Genomic DNA, 12,106 nt, shown 5'->3' with positions numbered 1-12,106 from the left:
TATTATTTTTGTAAGACAGTCAAGTCAATATGAGTTTTACATTGGAATACAATAATACTTACATAAGTAGAAATAATTTAATCAACATACATAGGCACAAATTTTGCGTTGCTTTTGTGTTTAGGTTTTATTATTGTACCAAATTAGTGCCGTTAAAAATGCAAAAAAATATACATTTTTTATATAAGAGGGGCAAATCGGCAAGAGCCTCACGTGATGGAACGTGGTGGTGGTGATGGCACCAGGGATCAAGAGATGCGTTGCTGGCCTTAAGGCCCGTTATCCACCAAAGTGGAGAGGAGAGGAGATGTATGATAGAGATGTGAAATTCCACATCTCCTCTCCGCTTAGCTTCGGTGGCAATGGATCAAGTGGTGAGATGTGCAGATATCTTATTTTCTATAGAATTTTGCTCCGCGTCGGGCGATTATTTTATTTAGATTTTTTGATTATGGTGATGTGTCCTGTCACGTCCCGTACAAAAAACGAACAGAGCCCGCCACGTTCTGATACAAAAAAATATCGGAACAAGCATCAAAAATTGTGCATACATATATGATTCATGAGCGTAACAGACCGAGTAAAAAAGCGTTCGAAAAATCCGAAATCCGTTCTTAGTTGACCTTTACTCGGCAAAAGGAATATTCCTACCAAATGAAGTCTTTACACCAAAGATATCGTGATGAGACAATATATAGGTGGAAATATATATAATATACCTACAAATCGGTATATATTTCATTATTATGTTATAAAAATTTCTAGAATAATCTCGTATTCTTAAGTAACAAGTTCACGACCGTTGTGATAACATTTTTAAACAACAAGTCTATAATTAGCTGATATATTATATGTAATTAACATTACAGCTTCATCTTTTTACAAATGCAACAAAAATCTAGTGATGCAACAAAAATACTCAAGTGTCAAATAGTCAATGCCTTAAACGAGTAAGTCAAAGTAGATTAATACAAACCAAAAGTTGTTTAGTACAGGAACTGCATCATCCACACACACCGTACATAAATATGGGTATATTGCGAGCATTTTATAAGCGATTATAAAAAAAATATATCTAATAACTTTTAAGAATCTGAAGCAGACCTTCCCGTCACAGGATCATCCTGCCACCACAAGTAGCGCCGTATGGGTTAGGTATTTTAATTCACAAGTCATAAAAAGTCACCCACGGGGTTTTTTTCGGGCTCTCAGTTCGTCTATACGCTTGTATGTTCTAAGTTTGTATTAATATTACAATTTTAATAATTTGGATGTTACAGACATACTAAAAAATTGACAATACGACGTTATTGTGCGGTGTTTCGATGGAATTTATAAATTAAATGTTCTCAATTCCATTCAAAGTCAAATAAACTTTATGCTATTAGGCTTAAACTATCTTGAATCGTCACTAAAAATATATTTCTTTTAAATTACTGAATCTACCATATGTTCGGAAAAAGTAGAGCTCGTGAGAAGAACATACAAGAAACTCAACTCAACTCAACTCACTCTTTTCAATCAAATAAGTACATTATTTTACAAAGGCTATAAGCTGTTGTAATATAAATTCGAGGATTGAAGACGCACACAAGCTAACCATTCGACCTTCGAATGGTTAGCTTGTGTTAGATAATTAAATTCTCTTATCTTAATTAACATTCAATAATGCAGTTTAAACATTAAAGTTGGAATACTATCAATATTATTAGAACTTTTAACCCCATTAGCTGTTGTTGTATTTATGTATTTCTGCCTTGAAAAAAAGTGTGGGTAAACTACTGTACCTACGCACGAAAGATGTTAATATATTCATCGTGCTATTTTACGTTCGTAGAAAAACCATTATTGTAATAAAGAAATAGAACCTATGAAAATATTATTATACTGCAATATTTAGATAAATAACGTGTAATTAAATACCATTAAATTCCACAAATAAAATTTAAAAAACAAAATTTTATGAACGATGCGGTACTCGAACCCACGAACTCCGGCGTTCCATGCCGGTGCATAACCTAACCTAACCGATGTCGTGGGTACGAGTCCCGTATCGTTCATTAAATTTTGTTTTTCAAATTTTATTTGTTTATTAATCCTAGAAGTGAGGATTATCACTTTAAAACATAACAAATTGCTTAGATTTACAAGAGCGACATCTCATGTCTGTAAGTATGCAAATATTGGGGTTGAGCAGGTTATCAACTGTAAAGTAGATCCTGTAGATGAAGCCACAACCTGAGAGTTGAACAAAGCATATAAGATTTTATTAAGATACGTCACTCGAACGGTTAGCTCAGCCAGGGAGGGTACTGGGAAGGAATGCTTGAGGTCGTGGGTTTGAGTCCCGCATCGTTCATAAAATTTTGTTTTTCAAATTTTATTTATGTATTAATCCTAGAACTGAAGGTTATCACTTTAAAAACATAACAAATTATCATGTAATTATTTTTAAATAAGTGGAGAGAAATTATTTTTTTATTTTAAAACTTGTTACATATAAATTGAAATTTGTTGTGTTGTGGTACAGTAGACATATGAATTACAAGAGGCCTGGTAGCAGAAGTATGATACAAATGGTCTAATTGACCAGCTTAACAACCAGCTGAACGGCTGGATCACTTGGCGTTGCGTAGAGATGTCGCTTCATTGTGTGTCTTCTACCGCATTTATCACGGGGAGTGTTCCGAAGAGCTGAAACCTGATCCCTGCCACCGAATTCCACCTTCGCACGACACGCCACAAGTTAGGATATCATCCCCACTATCTGGATGTGTGGCGGTCTTCCACAGTGCGGTTTTCAAAGAGCTTTCTTCTACGTACTACAAAACTGTGGAATGAGCTTCCTTGTGCGGTGTTTCCAGGACGATACGACATCCGGATACGCAACGCTCCTGTGATTCGTCTGGTGTAGCAAGAGATTGTGGGCGGCGGTGATCACTTAACAACAGGTGACCCGTACGCTCGTTTGTCCTCCTATTCCATAAAAAAAAGCTAACTTCAAGGGTGTCGAAACTTCGTGTCGGTGTGCGCACGCATTGTAAAAATTCACTCTAATAATTTTTCCTTATGTATGTATGTATTATTTTAATCAACACTCCGTCCGCGTGGAATATGGCTCAGAATTCATGCTTAAAAGAAACGACGACTAGGGCTTTCTATCCCGCAGTCTGTCTTCAATTTCGGTATTACCGGGATTGAAAATGATCGTTCTCGAGTGATTCGGAATTCGTAGGACCCCGCACTTAGTAACCAATATAATCTAATCTAAGGCATTTATAGGTGAGAGATGTGGTCTCTACCTACCCCTGTTATGATTATGTAAATATTCAAACGTAAATATAACAAAAAATCATTAATAAATAAAAAATTCTTAGGTAAATTGTAAAGTTAGGTAGTTATTATGAGATCAAATCAAATTAATGTACCACAACAAAAGGGTGGAATTAAAAGACGCTGTTAATTTCATCACCAACATGGTTCTGAATATGTTTACGTACGTAGAAAACTTAATATGTCCAGAGTTTCATCCGCCAAACTACTTCTTCTGTTTCTCTGTAATCCCGGGAATCCTGCTGGATCCTGCATTCGTACATACCACATTACGCGGGACTTGAAAATGACGCGGGAGCTCAGAATACCGATATCCCGCAATGTTTGGAAGCCCTAGTGACGACCAGTGGGTCGTCACTTGGGCAAGGACGAGTGCGTCCTTCGCGTGTCTCCTGCCCGTGTATGCACGCCTGGTCAAACATAAATCCAATGGAAGTTAAAACTTAGAAAAAATGCTATAATTCGTTCAAAAAGCACATACATGACTTACAATGTAATCAAAGCAATTTGTTGAAAATGACCATTAGCACTTTCTAGTGAACAAATCTCATTAACAATAGAACACTATGGCAAATGATTGAACCTGAATCACATAGAAAAATAAACATGATGATTTTAAGCGTTTCTCATCCAATGTATGGAGGTATGTACTATGTACTATTTTAGTAGTTGAGGAATAAAATTTCCGACACCTTCTATTTACTTTTTTATATATAAAGATAACAGAGAGCATTGACCTCTTTTATTAATCTCACCTACAGAGTCTTCATGACATTGTAAAAAGAACGTAATGTAGCACAGAGTAGGGATAGGTACTTACGTATTATGTATTAGTGATGTATGCATTGCCAAGTGCTATCGTATGATGTGCGGTAGTTTGTATGATGCCATATGTACAAATAGACAAACAGAAAAACAAAAAATTAAAATAAATCTGGATTTGTACTGTTTCTCTTCTTACATCCCTCTGACTCGGTTTTGATGTTTTTTTCTCATTCTACAAAAATTCAATCTCTAAAGTTTTATTATTTTACATATTACTAGCTAACCCAGCAAACGTTGCATTACCATATAAAGTAATAAAAAAAATTCATGAATAAAAATTTTTGAGGTAAAAAATTGATGACGACCGATTCTCAGACCTACCAAATATATCGTACTACAATTATTGTATCTTGCAACCCTATATCGGTTTGGTGGTTGGAACAGAATAATATAAAAATCGTGATACAAAAATAGTTGTTGATCGTAGAAGGGCGAAAATTTAAATTTGTATGTATATATATCAATGCTGAATCATAATAAAATAAAAATTAAAAATAATGTAAAAAAATTAAAAAAAAATGGGGTGGACTACCCTTAACATTTAGGGGGATGAAAAATAGATAGTAGCCGATTCTCAGACCTACTGAATATGCATATAAAATTTGGTAAAAATCAGTAAAGCCGTTTCGGAGGAGTAAGGTAACTTACATTGTGACACGAGAATTGTATATATTATAAGTAGTATGTATAAAGATGTAAAGACATTAATCGTAAGATTTTCTACATAGTTAGGTATATGCATTATGTAAATATAAATAGACGCCTTCGTGGTAATTACGTCTCATTAACATTGCCATCGCGCACAAACAACTTACAGATAATTTATTCACATTATTTGTGCTTGATACATTTAATTATAGCGTTTAAGTTGCACTAAGCTACATAAGCGACACTTAGATTGTGACTCTTTCTTATACATATAGGATTAACGAAGGACCGATCGGTGCGTTATTTCATAGGATCACTCTCTGGGCTAATCTGGTGGTTGCATGAAAAGTTCAGCTAAGTGGTCCAGCCGTTTTAGATTCAATAGGGAACATATCGATCTTAATATGTATGATTTTGTTGTTATATCTTTAAAAGAGCAATTCTTGTATATATATGTCTGAATCTCGGGAACGGCTCCAACGATTTTCATAAAATTTCGGGGGGATTTCGGGGGCAATAAATCGATATAGCTAGGTTTCAATTTAAAAAAAAATGTAGTTTTATCCATATTTTATTGAGGAACAGCTACAATATCATTAGAATACAAAGGTAAATTTCGACACTATATACAAGACTGTAATAGCTCAGATGGAACATTGGGTGATCCGGAAAGCAGGAGATTCCAAGGTTCGAATACAGATGTCCTAGTAGTTTTTCTTTTTTGTTCAAGTTTTGTACATTCTTAAAAATCCGAGCAAGGCTCAGTCGTCCGGATATTATGATTTATGTGTGATCATCCCTGCCCAGTACATTAACTCATACTCCGATCATTGACTGATTCACAAAATGAAGCCGAAACGTATTCTTGTGAATGTTGATTGGTTTCTGTCGGGATTTTCTACTAAAGGCTATGATTATTTGGAAGTAGATGTAGTGGTAAATTCATCAGAACTGGCAGACAGCAAAGCAGTCATTTAATTCTCGATGGACTGACATTTCCTCTTGACTACATCTTATTAAAAAGTTAGTTATTTATTCCACTTAACTTTACATAATATACCTTGTGGTTTAACGTCTCCTTTTGGGCAATTTCAACTATCCTCTGCATTATTTACATTATGACAGACAGGGAGAAAACAATTTTCTCAATAAGCTTAATAAGAGGCTGGTGTAATTATGAAAAAGGCGATAAGAAAAAAAAACATACAAATTATAATGAAAAATAACATTTATTCTTTATCTTTGCACTTGTCATTCTCATGGACAACCTGAGGTTTGAACTCCAGCTCCAGAACTCGGCTCAGACTCCTCACGTACATATCAAGCCGCTGTGTCATGTAGTAACAACGCCGATCCCTTATTTGACGGTTCAAGTTCAAATCCATTACGGATATTAGCAGGCCATCCTTCGAGCGGGAAAGCCCTGGACACCGAACGCCGTCCGGAGCACAGAAGTAGCTCGAACCATAGAATAGACCAAGGTCTTTATGGGCAGGCTTACCATCACCAGACGTAAACTCATTAGGGAACTCTTCATAACCAACTCTGTTAATAGCTGCTGTGAAGTAACAGTTTGTAATAGCAGCGTTCCTGGCCTCAATATTCCACATGTACTCACTTCCAGCTTCAGCAGCGATCGTCGCAGATGGGTTAAAGACTATTTCAGCGCCATTTTGGCCAAACATCATCCAATTCAAGACATGATGACGTCCAAAACAGATGTTAACAGCGATTTTGCCATAACGCGTCGCAAAAACTGGATGACCTGTATTACCTTCCATGTAGTAATTTGATTCGTTGAAGTCTCCGACTCTTGGAATGTGGTTTTTGCGTTGTTTACCAATCACGTTACCAGTGTCGCTGATTACGACTGCAGTATTCCATAAAATATCTGCATGTTTTTCGTCTCTTTCAAGTATAGAAGAGACGATTACCATTGAGTACTTAATGGCCAGTTCCCGAAGGAATCTTGTTGTAGCTCCGTCTTCTACAGATTCAGCAAATTCACACCATGGCTGTTTTTCTCGTGTGCAGAATGCAAATGGCATATTCCATAACTCTTGGAAGCATAGGATATTAACGCCTTCTTGTCCAGCAACATCTATAATCTTCTTCACCTTTGCGAATATAGCATTCTTTTGTTCATTGATAGGCCGGTCTGTCGGAACAGCAATGGAATGTTGGATTATTCCAACCTTGACTATTCTTGGAGGTCTTGTATGTTCCTTTTTGGCAGGGAAAGCGTATGCAGCAATTTCAAAATCGTTTTCTTTTGCAGCGACTAGAGATGTGTCTTTTATTTGAACTTCATGGTGGTTTGTTCTTCCATAGTAGATTCTGTTGAATTCATCTAAGTCTCGTCCAGTTAGGTTATTGTTAATAATAGATTCAAGGCTCTTCGTTTCGGAGTCCATGATGCCGTGCGTGCTGCAGTAGTAGTACTGGCTAACTAGCTTTTCTCAATCATTCACTGGTTTAAATAGCCACTAGACTCGTATGTTCTACACTTAATGAGATCTTTTGAACTCGGCACGAGAAAGGATAGACAGAACAGAACAGTCATTAATTATTTTAACTTTGTAAGTAGTTGTCATTTTATTTAGAATACCTACAACAGAATAAGCTCGTATTTTTTACTTCAGGCTCAACTATTTCAAATATCTATATTTCATATTTAATGTAATAATAATTTATAATGTTTGTATTTTTCAGTTTATTATTTCATTAAAATTATGGAATGGAGGGTAAACGAGCTTAAGTACGGGTCACCTGATGGTATGCGATCACTGACTAATATTGGATGCTTAACTTAATCGTATCAGAATCATATTTTCTTATCTTCTACCATTTTTCGTTAGATAATTAGGTAAATATTTACGTAGAAAATATACGGTATATTGGAATTGGAAATTATATTTGCTTATATTTATTAATACATGTTTTGTACGCGTCGCCCGTCAGTCATAATGCAAACGCAGTTATTTCATTTCGACCCACTTTTTTTGTATAATATCGCTGTAAGAATATGAAATGAAATGAAATTATTTCATTTGCAAGAAACATTGTACTTAAGATGTCAACATATTATTATTAATAATCCAATGAATGAATTATGCTCAAAGTATCAATATACTACTGTCATACTGAAACATGTCCCATTTCACAACGCTATCATTCATATTAATAAAAGATACTCTATTGTTTATATTGTTAAATTTGTCATGTATGTTGAATTCTGTATTCGTAATGAGATGGATATCTTTAGTCATATATTCAAAGAAAATCATAAATACGACAAGTTTTTCGACTTATATCCGCATTATTAAGAACTTATATTAAAATAATACCTAGTATATTTTAATATCTAAAAAACTGTGTTGAAAATGTAGGACATTATAAGGATTAAAATGCATGTGTTGTAAGAATTATTCTAAATCAAAGATATAAAATAAATTAAGAAATCACTTTTATTTTTTCATGTTATATTTAATTCCAAACTGCAGCGTAGGATTTTAGGACATTGCTGAATATACTTGGAGATATAAAATAATTGTGTAAGCTTCATCTAAATATTGTTAACTCTATGACATCCGATGACTGTCCGCTTGGGTGGTACGACTTTAAGCCCGGTGACCTTCCAATAGTGATATGATTTGGACGCTATCATAAAGAAACTTGGTGTTGTTCATATAAGAGTTACTATGGTAGGTATATCGACACAAGGCGATAAGAAGCACAAATATTATTGTTAACAGAACTAAATGGCGAACAGATATTTTGTTTTTTTCTACAAAGAAGTTCAAAGTCACTTTGTCGTCAACAATACTCTAAAATTTAGTATCGTATCCTATATCACTTGTGTGCTTTGTTATCAGATACCAGTGACAGGCTCCTTTGCACAGGATGCCGGCTAGATTATGGGTACCACAACAGCGTCTATTTCTGCCGTGAAGCAGTAATGTGTAAGCATTATAGTGTTTCGGTCTGAAGGGCGCCGTAGCTAGTGAAATTACTAGGCAAATGAGATTTAACATCTTATGTCTCAAGGTTACGAGCGCAATTGTAGTGATGCTCAAAATTTTAGGGTTTTTCAATAATCCTAATCGGCACTGCATTGTAATGGGCAGGGCGTATCAATTACCATCAGCTGAACGTCCTGCTCGTCTGTTGTCTCCTTATTTTCATTAAAAAAATGATAGAATATACTGAAATACTAATTTTTCAGGCCGATTTCCATAACATAAAAAAATTTATCTACCTATTTAAGTACTAAACTCACTTACTTTTATTCAGGTTGACACTCAAAGTTCAATCACATTGTTGTCCGTCCGTCTGTCTGTCAAGACTCTTTATCTCGGGAACACGTGGAGGTATCGAGTTGGAATCCAAACGATATACTGAAGCCTACAGCCGCTTAAAGCTGTATATGTATGCTAAATTGAACCTTGTCCAATTTAACCCCCAGAAGACTCAAGTTTGCGCGTTTACCACTAAAAAAACCCCATTTGTCGTATCACCGCTCTTCGACAACACTTCCCTTACAGCATCGCCTAGTGTCGGAATACTGGGTCTCGATACCTCAAGCGATTACCAATTTCGCAGCCATCTGGAGAGGAAAGCCAAATTGGCTTCGAAGAAACTGGGCGTCATAAATAGAGCACGGCAATACTTCAAGCCGGCCCACATTCTAGCGCTCTACAAAGCGCAGGTCCGGCCACATATGAAGTATTGCTGTCATGTCTGGTAGGCGCACCCCAGTATCAGCTCGATCCATATGACCGCGTGCAACGCAAAGCAGCTCGAATTGTCGAAGACCCGGTGCTCTGTGAACGGCTGGATCACTTGGCGTTGCGTAGAGACATCGCTACATTGTGTTTCCTCTTTTTATCATGGGGAGTGTTCTGAAGAGCTGTTTCACTTGATTCCCGCCGCCGAATTCCATCTTCGCACTACACGCCATGGATATCATTCCCACCATCTGGATTAAAAATTCCCCAAACAAGTATGTCATTAGTGTCATCGAGCCCTCACCACATGGCAATAAAAATTTATAATCACATCCCAAACGAGATTAAAAATAAAGAGAAGCCTTCTCTATTTAAAAGACATCTTAAAAATTTTTTAGTTTCAAAATGCTTCTACGATTTACCCGAATTTTTTAATAACAAGTGTGAGAATTAGTTACAATATAGTATAAGAATGTAAAAAATGTATATGACTTCTTTTTTTTTTTTTATGTATAACGTTGCTGTGCCCTTGCAGGGCGTCACATATTGTCTACCTATTAATGTACCAACCATCCTACTGTAAAATGTGACTTGCAATAAAATATTTTGATTTCATTTGATTTGATTTGATTTGGATGTGTGGCGGTCCTACACAGTGCGGTTTTTCCGGGACGATACGACATACGAGGGGAGGCTGATAAGTAATCTACCTAACTATGAAAGAAAAGACTTTGATGGCTAGTTTTTTTCTTATTTTTCTATATAGTCTCCTGCAAGTGAAATACACTTATGACATTTGCAAATAAGTGACATCATGCCGTTATAATAGTAATTTTTATTTTGCTCGTCAAAATGGTCAGTCACAGCCTCCTTCATTTCTTCGTCCGTCGAAAATCTGCGACCCCTCAATTTTTTCTTTAAATCTTTGAATAAGAAATAGTCACAGGGAGCCAGATCTAGACTATAAGGTGGATGGTTAATTTCTGTGAAGCCGTTTTTGCTCAGGGCTGACCTCGCCGTTAAGGCTGTGTGTACAGGAGCATTGTCTTGTAAAATCAGAACACCTTTGCTGAGTTTGCCTCTCCGCTTTTCTTTGATTTGTTCACGAAGCTGGTCAAGCAAGTTTGCATAATATTCAGCATTCATTGTTGTATTTTTAGGCAAATAATCTATCATCAAAATCCCTTCGACATCCCAAAATACGGTGGCCATTAGTTTTCCAGCCGACGGCCGAACCTTGAACTTCCTTGGCGGCTTTTCTCCTTTAAATTTCCATTGCATTGACTCTTGTTTGCTTTCCGGATCCCACTGGCGAATCCAAGTTTCATCACAGGTCACAATTCGAGAGATAGTCTCTTCTTCTTTACCTTTGACCAGGTCTAGAAATGCCTGACAACATTCTACTCGCCTTTGTTTGTCAAAGGGGGTCAACATTCTAGGGACCCAACGCGCGCTCACCTTGGACATGCCCAAATGTTCGTGAATAATTTCATGAACTCGTTCCTTGCTAATGCCCATATCTCTGGCTATCTCCTACTGCTTGATTCGCCGATCTGCAAGAATCAGGTTCTTCACCTTTTCAACATTATCTGCGGTAACAGCAGAAATTGGACTTCCACTACGTGGGTCGTCTTCCAGGCTCTCACGGCCATGTTTAAATTGCTTCGACCAAAACTTTATGACGAATTCAGAAGGACTTGAATCACCAAACACCTTTAACATGCGCTCTCTGATCTGCGTAGGCGTATTTCCTTCTTTACTTAGGAATTTAATCACTGCTCGATGCTCAAATTTCATCATTTTACAATTTTCTTTCGACATGGTGAAATCAAAGCCGCGCCAAAAAAACAAAAGCAAGCGAAAAAAATAAGCGTCATAATTTTGAAAAAGGAATAAATATAGAATATTTTGCAGTGGCCAGTTCGATTTTCAAAACTTTCTTTAACAAAGTAGATTTTATATCAGCCACCCCTCGTAGGTACCTTCAAAAAAAGCGCGTACACCTTCCTTCAAGGCCGGCAACGCTCATTAATTATGTTTGATGAGGAATTAAAATTCAAAGATTTTTATTGAAAATAGGATTTGACATCACTTATTGAAAATCAAAAACTACCACTCATTCCAAAATGAATGCCACAGACCTGAGAAGAACGGGCGCAACAAACTCAGCGGACTTTTTTTTTTCATCGAAAAAATATGTTTACAAAGTAGTATTGTACATTACAATAAAACTTATATTTAATAGCCTGAGAGCGGTCACTCCATTCCCAATCTGTGGTATCATTAAGAAAGTCATTTATGTTATAGTAACCTTTACCACACAAATGTTTATTAACAATTCTTTTGAATAACGTATTGCTTTTGTTTTGAACATCTTGTTGTAAGAGCATATACATCGCCCCACAAAAGACTTATTATAAGTAAGTATTATAAGTAATATAAAAGGTTTATGTCTGTTCCTGGTATTAACAATAGAAACATATTGTCAACAGCTGTTAATGAAGTCCCTGTATTATTATGATTATTAAAACAGACAATATACCATAATGGTGGTCTACGTAACAAAACTTAAG

General features: G+C 36.1%; 1 protein-coding gene across 1 annotated transcript; it reads right to left on the bottom strand.

The window, feature by feature from the left end:
* Positions 1-6,016: 6,016 nt before the first annotated feature.
* On the bottom strand, positions 6,017-7,264 carry LOC126968814 (beta-ureidopropionase-like). The gene has a single exon (XM_050813956.1). It carries the CDS (start codon positions 7,218-7,220, stop codon positions 6,036-6,038), a length of 1,185 nt encoding a protein of 394 aa, XP_050669913.1. The 5' UTR covers positions 7,221-7,264; the 3' UTR covers positions 6,017-6,035.
* Between the last annotated feature and the right edge of the window lie 4,842 nt (positions 7,265-12,106).

This window comes from Leptidea sinapis, chromosome 16 (genome assembly GCF_905404315.1).
Source record: "Leptidea sinapis chromosome 16, ilLepSina1.1, whole genome shotgun sequence".
Classification (NCBI taxonomy): domain Eukaryota; kingdom Metazoa; phylum Arthropoda; class Insecta; order Lepidoptera; family Pieridae; genus Leptidea; species Leptidea sinapis.
This window is presented reverse-complemented; position numbering and strand designations above follow the sequence as displayed.

Coding starts and splice junctions, on each gene's coding strand:
- LOC126968814 (XM_050813956.1), bottom strand. CDS start 7,220: ATGGACTCCGAAACGAAGAGCCTTGAATCTATTATTAACAATAACCTA.